This window comes from Nyctereutes procyonoides, unplaced genomic scaffold (assembly GCF_905146905.1).
Source record: "Nyctereutes procyonoides isolate TBG_1078 unplaced genomic scaffold, NYPRO_anot_genome, whole genome shotgun sequence".
In the NCBI taxonomy this organism is placed as follows: Eukaryota; Metazoa; Chordata; class Mammalia; order Carnivora; family Canidae; genus Nyctereutes; species Nyctereutes procyonoides.
The window spans coordinates 5082279-5102308 of record NW_026575020.1 but is presented as its reverse complement, the minus strand read 5'-3'; the positions used below and the strand labels follow the sequence as shown (position 1 = coordinate 5102308).

The 20030-nt window shown below is 54.9% G+C and overlaps 1 protein-coding gene across 4 annotated transcripts; it reads right to left on the bottom strand.

Moving 5' to 3' along the window:
• Nucleotides 1-540: 540 nt before the first annotated feature.
• Nucleotides 541-19041, bottom strand: CACNB1 (calcium voltage-gated channel auxiliary subunit beta 1). 4 transcript variants are annotated; one of them, XM_055334291.1, is made up of 14 exons: nt 18796-19041; nt 16249-16335; nt 13092-13211; nt 11908-12030; nt 11236-11372; nt 10945-11021; nt 10380-10534; nt 9203-9283; nt 8707-8765; nt 8416-8525; nt 8077-8228; nt 4803-4898; nt 4229-4414; nt 541-2365 (listed from the first exon to the last, which is right to left on the bottom strand). In XM_055334291.1, exons 1-14 carry the CDS (start codon nt 18877-18879, stop codon nt 1901-1903), a joined length of 1932 nt encoding a protein of 643 aa, XP_055190266.1. In that variant the 5' UTR covers nt 18880-19041; the 3' UTR covers nt 541-1900. The 4 variants fall into 4 exon arrangements, with proteins under 4 accessions (XP_055190266.1, XP_055190273.1, XP_055190281.1 ...); XM_055334298.1 differs by lacking the exon at nt 10380-10534 and adding an exon at nt 9557-9576; XM_055334306.1 differs by lacking the exons at nt 16249-16335; nt 18796-19041 and adding an exon at nt 14863-15229.
• Between the last annotated feature and the right edge of the window lie 989 nt (nt 19042-20030).

Genomic DNA, 20030 nt, shown 5'->3' with positions numbered 1-20030 from the left:
CTCACTCTTGATGTTCTTAGGCTGGGGCTGGGGGATCCCACATTCTCTGACCGTCCCCCTAGTAGACCTCTTGGGTTCCATAAAGCTAGCTATCAGGGGCATCAGTGGAAGGAGCCAGGAGCTCAGCCACTCTCTTAGGAGGTATCAGGCACCAGCAGGGCCACAGGAGCCAAAAAACAAGCACACGTCTTTAAGACATTGTGCCAGTGAGTCTGGATCTCACCCACTGAATAATGCCTGTGACACCCCATTTCTCCACGTTGGCTGTCTTTTCTGGCTTAACTTCTGGGGAAACGGGGAGGACTTGGGGCTGAATGGGAAGCTGCAGCTGAAACTGGCCACACAGCTCCCATCAAGCGTGACCGCAATGCATCAGAGAGCTGCAAAACAAAGCACTGTTTCTCCTGTTGAATAAGCAACTCGGAGCCCAGCTTCTCTGTGCACCCACCCCTTCACACTCCCCCACACGGAGGCAGCTCCCACATGCCCAGGCTGGCAACCGGGTGGCAGGAACAAGGAACCAGGCTCAGGAGGCGGCTGCAAAGGACAGGACGGCGGTTTTATATGTGGCAAAATACTTCTGGGGGGTACAGACGGACAGACAGACAGGTAGGGGCACAGGACACCCGACAGGGATGGGGAAAGGTTGGGCAGTGGTGTCTTCTAACCGGTAAGTGGAAGCTGCACCCCACCCCAGGTGGGGGGTGGGACAACATTGGCACAGGAGGTGGCGAGACGGGCATGAGGTGCCCGTCCCTGAGGCGGGCAGCTGGGCAGGGCCCAGTCCTCGTTGGCACAGTCGGCTCTCTCTGGCCCAGCTGGGTGCTGGGGAGGGGCAGGGCTGCTGGGCTGTAAGGATGCTAGGCAGAGGAACACTCAGGAGGGAGGTGGGCAGAGGAGGGACCAAAGCCTCTCCTGGGGGGAGTGGACAGGGGTAAAGGATGGGATCACAAGAGGCAAATACAGAGTAGCAGCAGCAGCCAAGCCCCCCAGGGGAGATCCGAGGTCCCAAGGCAACCCCCCGGGGTGTTGATCCCCTCTTGGGCACCAACCCGCAGGGCCTCTCCCCCGGGGCCTCCCAGTGACAGTGAAGGGGCAGTTTTTTGGTTTCAAAATGAGGCGGAGAGTGTTCCATGGGTGCCACACCCAAGTGAAAAGGGGTGGGGGGCTCAGACACAGAGGGGCCCCCTCTTCTGATGGCAGTAGGCAAGGGACATCATAGGCAAAGCTCATTCCTGGGGTAGGCGAAGGCCGAGGCATGAAAGTGGTGGGGTGGGTAGCAGTACCTCCAGAGAGCAGGCACTCCATTTGATGCCTGCCGCTGTCCATTCAGACTGCTCCCCAAGACAATCCCCATGGGGCTTCCAGTCTACACCTTTCACCCACCAGACAATGCTGCCAGAAAGCTGGGAGAGGGATAGGCATGGTGAAGGAGCCTGGATCTGGGGTTTGGGGAAGAGAGCCCTCATGGGAAAGAGTCTGTGGTCTCCCTCTCCAGGAAAAGCCCCCTCACCCTTCCCAAATACTCCAGGTGGGGAAAAGAAAGGGCTACCCCATTTAGGACCCTTATTTAGAGCCCCAAGTAGAAAGAGTTAAGGAAGTGCACCTTTTCTCTGGGAGTGAGGGGAGAGCGCCCCCTGACGTGGGAGAAAGGGACACTGCAGAAAGGTGGGTATCCCCTGATCCATCCACAGCAGGTTAAGTGAAAACCTACAGCGAGGCTTAAGGGAATCCCAGGAGCTGGGATGCTACCACCAAAGAAAACCCCCAACAACGAGCAAAGGCATCTGAGAGGGAGACAGTGCCCCCTGGAGGAAAGATACATCCCTGGTGGTGAGCCCCTTGGTCCCTCCCCTCCCAGGGCTCAGAGCCCTTCCCCCCACTGCGTGGACCCTGCTTCTCAGCGGATATAGACACCTCGCCCCCAGCCTTCCAGCTCATTCTTGTTGCGCCCCAAAACTGGACCCCCGCCCTCTGCGCAGTAGCGGGCCTTATTCCGGCCACGGTTCCGGTTGTCGGTCAGCTCTTCTTCGTAGTCTTCTTCCTCATCCTCCCAGGATCCCTGTCGGGCGGGCGGGGTGCTGCCCCCTGCAGGGTCTCCAAGCCCTGGCCCCTCGGAGGGGTCAGTTTCCATGTCCACACATGAGTCTCCCAGCTCCGTGTAGGCAGAGTTTCGGTTGCCAGGGGTGTCGGCATCAAACGTGTCTTGGCGAGACAGTGCCCGCAGGGTGCCCACCCGGCCTGGTGGGTGGCTGCTGGGGTAAAGGCCTGGGGGCTGGCCCAGCTCCCCGGGGTACTCGTGCACGCTGGCGTGCTCCCCGGTGGCCCGCTCCAGCGACTGGTCCCCGGAAGCAAGGTAGGGTCCCTGGTTAGCAGACGGACAGCACACACCATGCAGGTCAGGCAGGGGTGAGAGAGACACAACAAAGCAAGGCAGGTTAGTGATGGCACCAAGACACCCAGTCTGGCTAAAGGAGTTGGGTGCTGGCTCTAGGGGATGGGCAGCCTGCCAAATGGCTCTATGGCCCAGCCAGAGGACAGACCTCAGGGCATTTGCTCCTCTACTGGGACAGGAGGCACCCATCCTTCATAAGGCATGAGGAGGCATGAACTCTTCCAGTAATCATGGCAGAGAGCCCATGAATAATTAGTCACTGCTTCCTCAATGCATGTCATTAATGCTGTCTTGGGCACTATAATCATTAACACCTCATTAGCATCCCCACTCGTTAGTGGTTGATTGGGTTAGTCACTGCCCCAGTTTTCCAAATATACTAGGGGGATTTCAGCTTGAGCTCACTAACCCCCACTCCTTCAACCCAAACCAGACCCTATCATAGGTTTCCAGAGCCCCATACTTCCCCCATCCATTCCCCAGGTTGATAAGATTCCTCTCCTGCCCCCAGCAAAAAATCAAAGCAGCAGGCTGGGGAAAGCTGATGGGTCTCCACCCCCATCACCACCACCCTCTCCCCAGAGACAATGAGGTGGCCCAACATTCTTAGCACCGAATGCCACATAAAGCTGATCTGATGGTCACTGCCATCGTGGGGAGGCTGGGTGGGGTGCCAGAAGGCCTGAGTTCAAGTCCCATCCCCTGCCACTTCAAGCTGTCTGACCCTGAGCAATGACTATCCTCTCTATGGCCCAGTTTCTCTGTGGTGGTATGATGAGGATTAAACCAGCAGTTTCCAAGCTGTTCCCTGGAGACCTGAGGTGGCGGAAAGGGCACAAAAGTGCTTCAGGGGTCCCTATGGAGGTGAAATGGAAGCCAAGCCACCAGCTCCCTCTGAGCAGAGCAAGGACACTTTATATACTGGGATTCCTTAGAGGTTTCAATGAACAAATGAGCTGTTACTGAAAACAAACCTGAAAAGCAACGGTCTTAGAATGACTTCATGGCTTTCTCCCGGCTCTTATCTAGAACCAAATACTTAATGGTGTGAACTCAGAGATGGGAAGCAGCTGCCAGGGCAGGCACCCATAGAAGGGCCTTTCCTGGAATCTGTTTCACTGGGAGAGAGATGGAAGGTAGGGCATCAATTCATAGAAGATGCTTCATCCTGGGTACCCTCTGAGGGAAACTCCCAGGATTAGGGCTCTAAGAGAAGGGACAGTCTCTCTGGGTTTAATGGCCCTGCTCTGTGGGATTGCCTGGGTCAGACAGCCCTTGCTCTGTTGAGTCTAAAATGTTGGGTAAGGGGGCACGTGGCTGGCTCAGTTGGTAGAGCATGCAACTCTTGATCCTGAGGTCACGAGTTCCAGCCCCACATCAGGTACAGAGATTACTTTAAAGAAAATGAACATAAAAAAGTAAATAAATTAATGGGTGTGGAGTCCAGTGCATGAAAATATCAGTCTTCCTTATGTTTTCTTCCTAATTATTTGTCTTATAAGGCCGGAATCAGGCCTCATAGCCAAAAGCCCCTAAGGCAGCAGGTATAGTCCTATGAGACCAGGCCCAGGAAGGCACCACCAGCCAGCCCCAATCCCATCAAAAACCACAGACACCAAAGGCTGCCACTCACCACATTTTTTACAAAATAAAGCTCTTCCCTTCCTTCCCCGTGTTCCCTGAGCTCCAGTTCCGAGCCTTGGGCAGGAGGGGAAACAGGTAGGACACCTACATGGCGTGCTCCTGCTGCTGGGGCACCGACCTGGCCCGCTGCGAGGCCTCCAGCCCGCCCCAGAAGCTGAGATTTCTCCTGAGGGAGGTGAGCACCTGTACCTGGAGGTTGGAGACAGGGGCAGGGCTGGAGGCCAAAGCTGCAGTAGCCATGGTACGATTCAGCAGCGGATTGGGCGGAGTGCTGCTGGGCGGGTGTGTGGCCTTCCAATAGGCTTCCAAGTATTCGGCCAAGTGCTCGCAGGCATCCTCCAATTGGTTCTCGTCCAGAATGATGTCAAACATTTCCTGCGGAGGCGGGGTTAGGGGCAGGGCTGGGATGAGCTGGGCGTGATCAAGGGGGTAAGGGTGTGGCCTGGGTGCAGTGGGTGGAGTCAAAGGGTTGAAGGACAAAGTTAAAAAGAAAACCTCTAGACTTCCAGAAAGAGGAGGACTCTCAGATATGTACATTGGCAGAACTACAAAAGGTCTTGGCACCCAGACAGTCTGAGTCTCCAGGGCTGGAGGCCGCCTTGACTCCCCACCGGGAAGCAGGCCTTCCGGGACTCTTTTCCCAGAAGAACAGTTGGCACCCATTGACCCCACCCCGGTGCTCCTGGCCACTCTGTCTCTCATGCAAGTCAGAGGAAACAGGAGAAGCCAAAATTCCTCCCTTTCCCAGGGTCTGAGCACTCACGGGGGGACACTGCGCCAGCTTCTCTGAGGCCGCTATTTGGACGTTGAGGTGTTTGGACTGAGACTTCCCTCGGGATTTGATGAGCCTCTGAAGTACCTAGTTTGGGGGGAGAGGGGAGGAGCTGGAGGGACTGTGCGATGTTCCAAGTCAGACAAGTAGGGCCTGGTTGGAGCCAGATGACTCTCAGGCCCGGCCACGTCTTCTGAAATGACCTACCAGTCCTGCGTCCATCCTTCCACAATGCTCAGGCTCTCTCCAAGACTCATGCCAGCCTTTCCTGTGAAGTGGCTATTTGAAAAGCAGTGATTTGCCTTCCTGATCTCTCTCACCTTCTTTATAGGCTTCACTCTCCAGGCTGGCAGCCCCATGTGAACAGCAACAGCCATCTTTGATAGGACACTTGCTGCCAACAGCCACTATTCTGTGGTTTCCACATGATCAGATCATTTAGTCCTGACAATAACCTCATGAGGTCACCACTATTATTATTTTCATCTCTATAGCAATAATGACAATGGTAATAATAGCTAAACAGAAAGCCATGACCTTAACTAAATGATCAAAGGTAACATTACCAACAACACAACAGACACCGCATGTCTCCTGATGCAACACCCTCAGAAAGATACCGTCGCTTTGGTGATATTTCCACCAACAACAAAAAGCCTCAGCCTCACACAAGGAAACATCAAGCAAATCCAGCTTGAGGAACAGTCTACAAAATCAGTGGTCTGTACTCTTAAAAAACATCAGTGTCAGAAAAATCCAAGAAAGAAGTAAGAATCCTAAAAAGAAGGGTACCTGGGAGGCTCACTTGGTTAAGCGTCTGCCTTGGGCTCAGGTCATGATCTCAGGGTCCTGGGACGAGCACCCCCCCCCTCAGGCTCCCTGCTCAGCGGCGAGTCGGCTTCTCCCTCTCTCTCAGCCCCTCCCCCTACTCATGTGCTCACAATACTCTCTCAAATAAATATTTAAAAAAAAAAGGAATGCTAAAGAGATAAAGCAATTAAATGTAACACTGATCCTGGATTGAGGGAGAAATTGCCATAAAGGCCATCATTGGGACAACTGATGAAAAATGAAGGACTATTGAGTTTGGCAACTCTATGGTCATTATATAGCTAAATGTCCTCGTTCTTAAGACGTTGAAGTATTTAGCAATCAAGACATGATATCTACAACCTACTCTCAAATGATTCAGAAAAAAAAAAAGTACATATACACATATACATAATACAAGAAGATAAAATAAATGTGGCAAAATACTCAAAATTAGTGAATCTGAAGAAAACTGAATAAACTTTAAGTGGCTGCATTGAATGGTGTGTGAATTATCTCAATAAAGCTGCTAAAAATTAGTGAATCTGGGCAGCCCGGGTGGCTCAGCGGTTTAACGCCACCTTCGGCCCAGAATGTAATCCTGGAGACCCAAGATTGAGTCCTGCGTTGGGCTCCCTACATGGAGCCTGCTTCTCCTTCTGCCTGTGTCTCTGCCTCTTTCTCTCTCTCTCTCTCTCCTGTTTCTCATGAATAAATAAAATCATCATAAATAAATAAATAAATAAATAAATACATAAATAAAATTTAGTGGATCTGAGTGAAGGGCATTCAAAGAATGGTAGTTCTTGGTACCATTCTGGGAACTCTTCTCTAGATTTGGAACTATTTCAAAACAAAAATCTTAAAAAAAAAAAAAGTCTATATTGCTTAGTAGGTCCTAGGCACTTTGCACGATTAATTCATCTATTTAACCCTCACAACCACCATGTGAGGACCTCTATTTTGCAGGTTTGGAAATGGGCACAGAAGAGTTAGGTGACTTGCCAAAGGAGCACAGAGCTGGGGAGTAGCAGTACTGCTGCATTAACTCTGCAGACACTCCAGCTTCAGAGTCCCCACCCCGTACCTCAGCCAGTGCCCCTGGGAGAAACAGAAGTATCTGTTACTTTCCAGCTCACAAAGTGTTTTCATATCCATTATCTCCTTTGATCCTTTCAACCACCCCCAGGAAGTACTTCCATCCTATCATCCTCTTTCCACTCATTAGAAACTCAGGACTCAGAAACGTTAGGGTAACTGGGTGCTCTGCTCATAGGGTATGTCCACGAAGTGGTAACAGTTACCACCCTCAGTTGTCCGTCATGAATTAGAGAGAACTCTGGGCTCTTTACATCATTACCTCAAATCCTTTCAACAATAACAAGGGAGGGATCTGGATGCCCATTTTATTTATTTGTTTGTTTATTCATGAGAGACACAGAGAAAGAGGTAGAGACATAGGCAGAGGGAGAAGCAGGCTCCCTGCAGGGATCATGACCTGAGCCAAAGGCAAACGCTCAACCACTGAGCCACCCACAGGTGCCCCTGGATGCCCATTTTATAGATGAAGACATTGAGGCTCAGAGGCTAAATAAATCCTGCAAATATCCCAAGCTCAATAACAAAACCACCATCAAACAAAATTTAATGAATGACTAAGTCAACCAAAGCAAACACTGGAACCCAGGGCTGTCTTCTCACTTTATTTATTTTTATTTTTATTTTTTAAGATTTATTTATTTATGATAGACATAAAGAGAGAAGCAGAGACACAGGAGGAGGGAGAAGCAGGCTCCATGCTGGGAGCCCGACGTGGGACTCGATCCCAGGACTCCAGGATTGCGCCCTGGGCCAAAGGCAAGCGCCAAACCGCCGAGCCACCCAGGGATCCCTGTCTTCTCACTTTAAATCCTTCCCCTAAACTCACCCTCCATATTCCTCAAACCTCCACTAACGTCAAGGAGGGAAAACTCATAGAGCTGTGTGTAAAAAAGAAGTAAATCAGTCTTCCTACCGATTCGTCTCTGTCAAGGTCCAAGCGAGGACAGTGCAGCAAAAAGGGACAAAATCAAATGACAGAAAAGACCTCCCAACTGCCAAGTAGTTGGGTGACACTGCGACAAAAAAAGCACAGAATTATTTCACTTTTCTGGACCAAGGGATAGGAGGTCAAGCAGAGCAGAGCCAGGGGGCTGGCCTGCATGACCCTAATAATGATATTTATACTAGCTAAGACATGATGAGACACATGATACCAGACCTTTGGCTAAGTGCTAAGCATTCACATTAGGTTCAATCTTCACAATGTCCATTTGATAGAGTTTTACAGAGAAGGAAAATGAGACTCAGGGAGATTCGGTCACACAGTTAATAAGCAGTTGCTAAGATTAAATACAGATTAAACCACCCAACTCCAGCACTCCTGTCCCCACTAGGGTCAGGCTCCTGCACCCACCTTTGGAGAGGTGATCTTGATGTAAACAATGATGGGAGCCAGGGAGGTCTTGGAGAGCTGGGCTGGGTGGTTGATGGTGTCAGCATCCAGGGCAACCAACTGAAGGGTTCGGGCCAGCTCGAAGATTCGCTCGATCTCGCTCTGCACCTCAGCTGGGGGACACGGAGTCATGGGGAAGGAGGAACGTGGGGAGTCTCCCCAAGAGGCAGTGGGCAATCACACACTTCTGGAGATGCTCCCCCCCCACACACACACACACACACACACACACACACACACACACACACACGACTGGGCCCGGAAGTGGGGTGGGGGTGGGGGGATGAAGGGTGGGCTCACCCAGGCTGGAGCGTGTGTTGGAGCGCTCAATGATGATGTGTTTGCTGGGGTTATTGAGGACTGAGCGCTTAGCCAGAGAAATGTCTGCCGTCACACGAGTGATAGAAATCCTGAGGGATGGGGCAAGGGGATTGAGGGGTGGGCTTGAATGCTCTGTCCACTCCCCAGGCTCCAGACCTGCCTCCTAGCCCTAGGTCCATGGAGGCCCAGGATCATCATTCAGGCCACCCAGCCCATCCCCAGCAGCAGAGGATCACAGTGGGATTGGGGAGCCAGCTCCCAAGGTCTCACCTGCCATCAAATCGATGCTTCAGGAAGTCAAATAAAGCTTTCTGCATCATGTCTGTAACCTGAGGTTGAGGGTTGGGGATGGGGGTGGGGGTGAACAGTCAGATATTTAAAGCCACTCAAGAAGGGTAGGTTGCCAAGTATTTACATCCTTATATTCCATTTTCTTTAATTCCCGAGATAAATGGGCCCCTAGAAGAGGTACAGTGTTCCTTCTGGGTCTGAGGAGCCTCCAATGGGGTCTCTGATTCCAAAAATAGATTCTCTGGGAGGACCCTTCTGGGGGGTATCTTGGGGGAGGGGGACTGGACCCTTCTGAGTAAGTCTCCCTGTGGGTCAGGCTCCTCTGGGGGGCTTCTCTGAAGGTCTGCAGCCCTCTAGGGAGATACTCTGTGAATCTGGGCCCTTCCAGGAGATCTCCCTGGGGTCTGAAACTTTCCGTAGCATCTGTCTAGAGGCCTGGGCCCCTCTGGGTCCACTCCCCTCTAGGGGCTCCTACCTCATAGCCCTTGAGCGACGGTCCCACCAGGATGATGGGCCTCATGGAAGGTACCACGTCATAGGGGGGCACATGCTCTGTCTGAGGGGGAAGCAGGGAGGGGAAACCCCAGAGTGGAGATGGCATTAGCTCCTCTTCTGCAGCCTCCAGGCTCCCCCATGCACCCTTTCCTCCCTTGCTCCCAGAGCCCAGATGTGGGGGTCGAGGTCAGGGTGGGGAGGGATGGCCAAGGAGAACCAGGAAGGGTGAGGGAAGTGGGGGATGGGTGGGGAGGGCACAAGAATGGGTGTTAGAAGGTCCCACTAGCTCATCCCAGGGGGTGCAGAGGGGGACACAGAAAGCTGTGATACTCACCGACTTCTGCTTCTGTTTGGCTGGGTCCAGAGATTGCCAAGAGTGGGGAGGCAGGGGAGAGAGGGGAGGGCACCCAGGCAGGGGCAGAGGGCAAGGAAGGAGCCAGGACAAGAGAGGGAGGGAGAGCGGACGGACGAGGAGAGATAACAGGGCATGCGTGTTAGTGACAGACAGAGCCAGAGAGAAGGGACGGGACCCCATGCCAAGGGAGAGCCAGAGATGGCCCTAGACCAGGCCTGGGAGGACTGTCAGTCCAGTGAACTTGGGACTATTTGGACATACCCTTCTCCTTTCTGGGTCTTGGGAAAGATCTGAGTAGGGTGACAGCCCCTAATTTGGTGCCCATCTCCTGCCCCTAGTGCAGTCCAACCTGCTGGTTTGAAGGGCTCCTTACACTGTCCTACAGTGCAGCCAGTAGACCCCGTGCCCACCCTAGCCCCATGGAGTCCAAGAAGGACAAAGAAGGGTCTCCATTCCACTCTTCCCATCATAGGCAGGGGTGGAGGGCAAACATGGATTATCTCAGCTTCATCATCACCAGACCCTGCTTCCAGGGGTGGTGGGGTAAGGTGGTATGACCTTCCAAGGGAAGGGGTGCTTCAATTGCAAGAAACATCCCTTCCTGGGGGTGGGCCAGAGCGCGGCTGTGTGCAGAGCTGGATGTGCCCATTCTTGCCATTCCACCCTCCCCGCTCCTTGGCAGGAGGCCCTACTCCCCATGGAATCTGGCCGGTACCGCATCCGAATCCTTTCCAGCCCCTCCCCCTGCCAAAAAGCTGGGCCCTGACCCTCTGCCCTCTTGCCAGAGCCCAGCAAGAATTACCTTCTTGAAGAAGGGGATGCGTTTGCCATGGGGTGGCGGGGTGGTGACACTGCTAACACTAGTCTTGGCAGAGCCGCTCTGCTCCCCGAGCTCTGCCTCCTCGTCGTCTAGCTCTAGGGGGTCTAGTTCAAAGGCTAAGTTAGTCATCTCATTACCTGGACCGCAGTCAGGAGAGAGGAGGGAGGCGAGGTGGGGAGGAGTGGGATGGACATGGAGACACAAGTACAGAAGGCAGGGATGGGATGGGGGAAAAAGAAAGAAGAAGAGGTGAATGGAACAGAGCCAGGAGAAATGAATGGGGGTGGGGCAGGGGAGTCAGGCAGAGAGATGGAGCTACCAAAGAAACGGGAAGGAGAGACATGAGAGAATGGGCGCTGACAGGCCCAGCTTGTGGGGTATCCTACTCTTCACGGAGGGGGTACCGTTGGATGTGTTTGGAGGACTCAGGACTGGGGTGCCCCCTACTGCAGGGAAAGGAGGGGACAGACAGTGGGGAGACGACCCCACCCAGGAGCCACCCCCCCACCCCCACCCCACGATTCCCTAAGGTGGCAGCAGCTCTTACCACTGGCAGGGGGTGTGGGGCGGCGGGTGCCAGTCACCACGTCTCCTAGGCTGGAGCTGGAGTTGTCACCTGATTTGCTGTGTGGGCAGAGAGGCAAATGGAGCTGTGAGCAGAGGGGTGGGCGTGAGGTGGGGGAAGCCTGTTCTCTCACTTGCTGCCTGCCCCCCACTCCCCTGGAAATTCTCCAGCCCCACTGGTGACATCACAGGAGGCTGGGCCCTCAGGGCAACGGGTCAATCCTTGAGGCCCAGTCCCAACTGGATGGTCTGTCGGCGTTCCCCAGCTAGACACCTGGAGCTGAGGCGGTTCTGGCGCAGCTTCTGTTCCTGCAGGAGGCGCAGGCTGTCCAGCTTGACAGGGCTGGGGATGAAGCCAACCTCACAGCCCTCCTTCACCAGTCGCCCAATCCACCAGTCATTATTATATTTCTGCAAACAGCAATAGCAGGTGAGGTGGAAGAGAGCAAGAGAGAGGTTGGAGGGGCAAGCCAGCAGTCGCCCTTGGGAGAAACCACCAGGGACCTGCCAAGCTGCCCAGGGGGTGGCACCTTCAAAGAGCCAGCCCCTGGCACAGCACCCAGTTCTCAGAACAACTCCATGACCTGAGTTCTCTTGGGCCATGGACCACCCCAGCCCCAGCACATCCCTGTCCCACCATACACCCACCCTCCTCTGGAAAGATAGCAAGAGGAAAGGAAGCTGACACCCACATGTGCCCACACACTGCCGCTCCACTGACACATCTCATCACAAACGCTCTCAACAACCGTGTGACCTAGGCATTGCCACCGCATTTACCAACACAAATCAGAGGCTCAGGGAGGTAGAGATTTGTCTAAGGTCATACAGCAGATTCAGCCAAGCTCTGTTGGGTTCAGAAGTCTTTTTCCACTAGAGCTCTGGCTGTCCCTCTCCTGATACCCACTACCCTGCCCTCCTTCCAGATATGAAGCGCTCACTCCACCTCTTTGATGTGCAAAAAGTCCTTGGGCTCAAAGGTGATGGCCACTCCCTGCACTGGCACTTCATCCCCTGGAGATGGGTTGTAGCCGACATTTGTCCGCACAGCAAATGCCACCGGCTTGGTCTAGAGGTGAACAGGGAGAATGACAACCAGAGGGTTAAGTCAAGATGTACCATCCTGGGGTAAGGATGATGTGAAGGTTTGTTTTGTTGATCATTAACAAGTATACTGAATGATTTAAGTAGTTTTCCTGTATGTGCATTAAATTTTACAATAAAAAACAATAGAATTCAGCCTTCTTAAGATGGAGGGGGCCACTGAGGATGGTAGGTATTAGCCTGGAGTGACACCCAGAAAGAATATTAGTAATAATAATAATAATAACAATAATGACAGCAGAGCGTCTGGGTGGCTCAGTTAAGTGCTGCCTTTGACTCAGGTCATGATCCCAGGGTCCTGGGTTCGAGCCTCATTTTGGGGTTCCCTGCTCAGTGAGGAGTCTGCTTCTCCCTCTCCCTCTGCCTCTCCCCCTGCTCATGCTCTCTCTCTCTCTTGCTATGTCTCAAATAAATATAATCTTAAAAAAAAATAACAGCAGCTATGGTTTACTGTGCTAAGTACCATGTGACATATTTTACAAACATTACCTCATTTATTCATCACAAAAATCTTAGGAAGTTAACTACTAGGGGCATCTGGCAGGATCAGTTGGTGGAGCATGCGACTCTTGATCCCAGGGCTGGGAGTTCAAGCCCCATGTTGAGTGTAGCAATTACTTAAAAAAAATTTTTAAATAAAATCTTAAAAAATAAAAAAATTTAACTACTATTACTATCTTCATTTTAATGAATGACGAGACTAAAGTTCAAAAAGGTTAAGTGGCTCTCCTGAAATCAGACGGCTAATGAGGGTTAGCCCAGGACATTTGATTCCAGAAAGAAGTAGAGTCTCAAGTTCCTATTAAGTGTGGCAACACTATTAAGCACTTATTACACTATATAAGAAGGCAAATAGTATAGCCCGCATTTTACAGCTATAAGACAGAGGCGCATCGAGGCCCTGGGGTACACCAGCTGAGGAGTGCCTGGGTCAAGACTAGTCCCTGGGTCTGTCCAGGCCATCTCTAAGGCCTGGGAATGGGGGGAAATAGTGCCAGCACAGCCCCTCGACTCTCTATTTCTCACCTTAGCTTTCTCGAGCTGGGCTAATGCTTGGCGCTCTGCCTCTTTCCTTAGGGCTTCCCGGTCCTCCTCCAGAGACACGTCAGAGTCCGATGGTCGGCTGGTGTAGGACTCCGCCGAGCCCTGAAAATGAACCAGGCTGGCTCAGGGCCTGCACTGCCTCTCAGTTCCTGGGCCTCGGAAGGCACAGAGGTACCACCCATCATGGATGTCTCGAGCCCCAGCCAGCCTAGTGTGATGCCACACAGGCTAGGAAAAGGTGGTATGAGATGAGAGGAGCCAGGGACTGAGATTGGCAGGCCCCTGGGAAAACTGTGGCCCTAGGAAGGGTGACAGCAGCAAGCAGGGGGTTAAAGTAGGTCCAAGGACAGCTGCCTGGGGCCCGAGGGAGGGGTGTGTGTGGGGGGGGAACCTGATAGGGGCACAACGCAGGGGAGGAGTGCCAGGGGACGAGGCTCCACTCCCTGTTCCTCCTTCCCTCCCTGCCCCCAGCACCAGCTGAGATAGATTCAGAAGAAGCCCAGAGTCCTTCCGGGGATGGCAGTCACCAGCAGAGGCCTGAGTTCTCTGTGCTGTTGGCAGTGGGCAGCCTGCTCTGCATGATGCGGCCACCAAAAGTTTTGCTATCTTTTGCTCAAAGGTGAGGGAAGATAGAATACTACTTCCTTGGCCAGAATCAGAGGAGCCCCAACCCTCAGGCTCTCACAAGATCCTAAAGAGAACAGAAGATTCCTAGGGTAGTGCAGGCAAAAGAGGCAAGTTAAGAGCAGGACATGGGGCAGGCCTCTCTCCATGCCAGGGCTGCTGGCTGCGAGGGTCTAAGCAGGCCCAGGAGTCTGGCTATGCCAGGAAGCTGGCCTTGACCACACTGACCATCCCAGAGCACAAGAACTCCTTCAGGGATGCAGGCATATGTGTAAGACCCAAAGTGTCAATTAACATGCTTATTCACGGACGTGCTTGGATGTGCAACTTCAAGTGAGTTTAGGAGGGTGTGTTCTCTGGTATGTGTTGGGTATGCATGACTACATGCATAAAGGTGCACACAGGCACAGACGGGGGGCACCCTCGGTGTCAGTATTCCTGACAATGTGCGGCACATGAGGACAGAAGCCAGGAGGTGTGAAATTGTGTGACTACACAAATGTGGTGGTGTTGCTATAAGGGCAGGAGATGATAGGGAGAAGGAGCAGGACTACAGACATGTGGGGGTTCTTTCCTGAGGCCCTGCAAGGGTCACTTGGCCAGGAATGCCCATTAGCTTGGTATGGAGAAGACATAGGAAAAGAGGGAAAACAAAGTCCCACCTCCCCCAGAGGGCCCCATCATTAGCTAGCGAGGTTGCTCACTCCTTTCCCAGCCAAATCACAAAAAATGGGAGGCTTGTGAAGGTGCAAGCCTGGGGTAGGGGTGGGATCACTAATGGAAGATGGAAAAGAGACGAGAGTAAAAACCAGCTAATTCACTACTCTCCACTCCTCCTGACGAGAATACTAAGAATCAGGAAGACAGATGCCCAGAGAGCCAGAGAAACAGACCCAGAGACAGAATGGCGGAGAGGCATTTACTGATCCTTACGGACCCATGGGCGCACGCACTCACAGGCGTGTGCGCATATACACACAGACATGCACAGACATGGACATATCAGAAATGGCAGGAGCAGGGAAAGAGTGAGGAGGCAAAGAGACAGGCTGGAGTGAGGGCCCCCCCATGAGCTTTCCCTTTGGGGCTACTCCCACCCACCCCGACTCCCACCCCATCCCTAGCTCACCACTACGAGGGTCCGGCTGGGCGCCTCCATCACAGCGCCCTCAGTGCCTGGCCCTGCTGGCCTAGGGGGTGGCCCAAACTGCCTGTTCCCCCAGGGGGCTCAGGTTACAAGCAGAGTTGCTACATGTGCAAACTGCTAGGGTATATTTAGCTCAGAGATGTGGCAAGGCCTGCTCCCCCACTCCCTGCCACCTACGGGGGTCAGAACTCAGAACTGAGAGGAGGAAGGACTGGAGGCTGGGGTCTGACCCCCTGGGGTGGCAAACAATGGAGGAACCAAGGCTCTTTCCTGTCAAGAAGAGTTACACGGAGCACAGCAGCACAGCGTCATTCCTCCCAGCACTGGCCCTGGCCCAGCCCTGCAACAGGAGGGATGAGGAAAAGACTGAAGAAAGATCTTCTTGTCTATGTACTTAGAAGATGCTGGGATGAAGGGCTCCTTGTCTGACCCTCTCAAGTCAGGCCTGGGCTCACATATGCCAAGTGTTGTGGAGATAGAAGAATCAAAAAGGGCCTCACTCCACAATCTGCCGTGGATCTGCCGGGAACCACCCTCATTCTCCAGCCCAAGGGGGGCTGACCTCCCTACTGCCCTATGCTCTCATATGCCCTACCCATTTCCTCTTCAGCATCCGCCCTTTCCTTGTCTGATCCCAAGCCTCCCTCGCCTTTTTTGGGTACCAGGTTTTGTTGAGATGCTCTGTAGTCATAGCAACCACATGCCTCTCTGGCTGCCTCTCCCTGAGCCTGAGATGGCCTGGGGTTGACAGTAAGAACAGAGAGGAGAATGGCATCTTCCTGACTGGGAAAAGAAGACCCCAGAAAGCTATTCAGCCTCCTTCAGCCAGGGGTGCTACTCTTTAAAACCCCCTCCTGCCCTGGCCTCCTCCAACCAGCGTACCTTCTCTCAGCATATTCAAGAACAGTTAGCTGGACGTGAGGAGGGCGTTTCCCTGACCCATACCTCACCAAAGCTCCAGGGACCCAAAGGATGTGGTTCCTCATTTCTTAGGCTCTGCCTCTACCCCACGCTGTCACAGGTTCTGGGGGAGGACATGGAAGCAGACAGCCGGCAGGGGGAGTGGGTGACAGCCTGAAGCAAGCTAGGAGGAGGCAGGCCAGGCTGTCCCTGAATGAGATGACGCAGGCAGGCAGGCAGCAGGGGCTGGTGCCTGAAGCTGGGGGAGGGGCAGGGCGGGGGCTGAGGGAGTGGGTGCAGGCTGACAGTTTGTGCAGGAGAGGTCACGGGCTAAGGGTGAAGGGATGGTTCCAGGCGGGGGACAAATGACACAGGGGAGGGTACCTGGAGAAAGCCTCAGACTCAGCTACCAATGCTGGTCTCCACCAACCAGCCACCTCCTTCATCTCAGCCCAGCCTCCCCATTACCTGGCGGACAAAACTGTTGGATGTCGTATCCGAGGACGTGCTCCCATCTGACCTTTTGAACCGCCCTTTCCTCTTGCTGTATTTGCCCTGGAAAAGCCAGAAAGGGACAAGAGTGGAATCAGAAAGGGCCGTTCCCAACCCTCATCCCATCAGGCCCCGAGCTACAGCCAGGCCTTGGGAATATCATTCCCTGATCCGAAGAGCCCACCCCCCATCTTCTTCTAGAGATGGTACAGCCCGAGGGGGAGGAAGGGCCCAGACCACAGCCCTGGGGTGGGGGACAGTGGGAGAGAGCCTTAGGAAACACACATGAAACCCCCAAACCAAGCCAGAGAGTCTGGGAACAGGGAGGCGCTGAGAAGCTGGAAGCTCATTAGGCAGCAAAGCTAATTAAGATGCCGGGCAGGCTGCAGAGGCCTCCGGGGAAGGGAGAGGCTGCCTGCAGTGTGAGGCAGAGGGAGCTGGGGAAAGACCCCTCCTTCTCCCCATCAGCTGGAGCAGAGGGGGGCTGAGTGTGCCTGTGGCCCCCAGAGTGAAGGGGAATCACCAACCCGAGCCCCAGCTTGGCTTTCCCTGAGCCCGAATCTTGTCTTCATTTTTCCGCAGAGTGGGGAGGGGAGTGGCAGCTCTCAGTTCTTGGGAGACCCGAAACTACATTTCAGGGGAGGGGATTGTGGGGGGGAGGGGCATGGAACTGTATTTGGAAAGGAAACATCTAACCTCAACCCAGCCCAGTGTCACAGGGAAGGGGTGGAATTAACAGCACCCCCCCCCAACCCTGGCAAGACTGTTTCTCAGCCCCCTCTTCATCATCACAGTGGTCACACCTCTCCTCAAAGGGGGAGAAGGATCAAGCTTCCACTCTCTAACCCTTAGCTGCCACTGCCCATGCCTGGTGCCCATGGTACCCACCGAGCTGCATCAGTCATAACGCCCCTTGGCTCTGCCCCAAGACAAGCTTAGGACACAGCCCCCAAAGTCCCTGGGGTAGGCCCACTCAGTCACACTGGGCTCCTGGCTTGGGTAGAGTGAACACTACCTGACCTCTGGAGCAGCCACACATTCAGGTGTTCCCAGGCCACCTATCAAGGGGGCTGCTTCCTCGCCCTCCCTAACTCACATACACACTTGGCCCAGGCCAGTCCAGAGTTTCTCTGCCAGAGAAGCTAGATGGGGTGGGAGATGAGGGTTCAGGCCCTCCACGCTCTTGTCCCCAGACTCAATCCTAGAGTTTCTTTGCCAGAGAAGCTAGATAAGACATGATCAGACTGGGGACTCTGGTTCCTCAGACCTGAGTACAAGGAGCATGGATAGATGGGAGAGAAGGGTACCCAGGAACCCTTCAAAAACCCACCCTCTCATCCCCTTCTCTCAAACCAGACATATCTCCAACCTCTAGGATTGAGGATCCCTACAAACTTAAAAGGATCCTCCTCCACCACCACCACCACCACCACCACCCCAGGATGGGAAAAGGGAGTGGCACCCAGAGAGACAAGGGACAGCTGAAAGGAAGGCCCCAGTCAGCTGCCTCCCAGGCTCCAAGGGGCCTGGGGTGGAGAAAGGAGGTATTTTTAGGTCTAACCTGACCCCCCCACACACCAAGCTCATCAACCACATTATCATGGTGGTTACAGTTGCTCCAGGCTGGTCACAGCAAGAAAAGAGTTAATGGTATCCCAGCCTTGGGGTGCTGCCAGATTGGAGAATGGCCTTGTCCCAGATAAATCCCTTGACATGACCACCCCAGACCCTGACCAGTCACCCCCAGACTCTGCTTGTCACTCCGTGGGCATGCACCATATCCAAGAATGCCCCTTCCTGGGGATAAGTCCAGGAAAAGTGTGACTGGGGGAGGGGCGGCAGACACCCTCTCCCCCCAAACCCCAGGTAACACAGCCTCCTCCCTTCCAGGACAGTGAGTTGGCATCCATCCAACTTTCCAAACTTTGGAGGCGTTTTCTAAGGCTGGGGGGGGGGGGGGGAAGATAACGTGGGTGTTGGGAGAGGGAAGGTGGTCCAAAAGGATGTAGCTGAGGTGCTACATAGCCCGGGGCCTAGCCCGGGGCCGACCCCTTCCCCACCCTCGAAGGCCAGCGTCTGCGGCTCCGAAGGCCTGCTGGCACCGCCCTGACCCCCGCCTCGAGCCAGCTCCCAGGGCCACCCCCGCCTGGCGCCCCCGAGCGTGCTCTGCGTCGCCCCCTCTGCCCGAGCTCGCTCTCTAGCCTCCGTCAGCCCCCGGATTCCCCGCCAGCACCCCCACTCTCAATCCCTGCAGCAGGTACCCCGAGCAGCGAGGACCCTGCCGCGGGGGAGCCGAGGCGTGGTGACAGGCGGCCCGACCGCCCCCTCCCCGCTCCGAGAAACCGCAGCCCAACTCCCGGCCAGGCGCCCATCGATCATTAGCCGGCAGGGACCGGGGGTGCGCAGGCGCCCCTCGCCCCTCGCCGCCGGGCGCATAACTCCTTCTTGCCGGCGTCCCCCGAGCCGACCCCCCGGGGTCCGCGGGAGCGGCCCCTGCCCTCGGGCCCGGCCGCCACACCTCACCTGCGGGCTGGGGTCGAAGACCTCCATGGGGATCTCCTGGGAGGGCGGGTAAGGGCTCCGGGACATGCTGGTCTTCTGGACCATGGAGAGGAGCCTCTCCTCCGGCCGCCGGCCCGGCCCAGCCGGGCGCCCTCAGCGCATGAGAGAGGCCGTCGGGACCGAGAGCCGCGCAGCGCAGCCGGCGCCCGCTCCAGACACCTGGCCCGGCGTCCGGCTGCCCTCTTGCTGCCTCCCGTCCCTCCTCCGGCTCCCTCCGCTGCCGCCGCCGCCTCCTCCGCCCCTGAGGGCTCAGCATCTCCCCCCGCCCCCTCCGCTCCCACCTGCCCCGCCCTCCGCCCGCCCTCCCGCCGCCGCCGCGGCCCCGCCCCTCGTAGCCCCTCCGGCGGCTCCGCGCAGACAATGGGAGGGCGGCCGGAGGGAGGCACGCCCCTCCCGGCCCTGGAAGGGGGTGAGCGGGGCCTCGGACTGGCCCCGGGCGAGAGCGGCCTGCGGCGGGGCTGGGGGGGGGGGGAGTGAAGCCCGGCCTTGGGGCTGGGGGCGGGGGCTGCGGTTTACCAGTGGAGGCTGAGCAATGATGGAGGTGAAGCGCGGATTGGCGCCCCCCCCCACCCCGTTCCGTCCCAAACCGCTCTCCCTTCACAGGTCGGCCCATTCCACTCCAGTTTGGGCCGCCGGAACTTCCCGATCCCGTTGATCCTGGGACCCGGCTTTAACTCCTTTCTCCCCGGTGTGGGCCCAGGCTGCCTTGAACCAAACAGAAAGGCCCCTCTCCCGCAGGACGCTGCCTTGGGAGGCTGAAGCTCACGCTGATGCTGGGGTGATGAGAATGTCCAAAGGCAGTTCCAACACAGACAGCAACCAGAAATCCCAGGGACCCAGGAGTCCTTCTGCCTTTGTCCCTCATATTCCCCCCAGACACTTCCAGAAGGCAAGGTCCCTGTTTCTTGGAAGAGAGAGGAAAGAAGAAGAAATGTGGGAGCTGAGAGAGTGGCTAAAATCAGATCTAGTGACTTTTGACCTAGAACTGCCCCCCCCCCTTCATCCTTAATTTGGGGACAAATATCCAAAGCCTGGACCCCACTCACCACAACCTATGGAGAGAAAAGTAGGGCATTCTGTCAAAAACTGGTATTGGGGCACCTGCCTGGCTCAGTCCATAGAGCATGTGGCTCTTGATCTCAGGGTGGTGAGTTTGAGCTCCACCCTGGATACAGAGATAACTGAAAAGAAAAGAA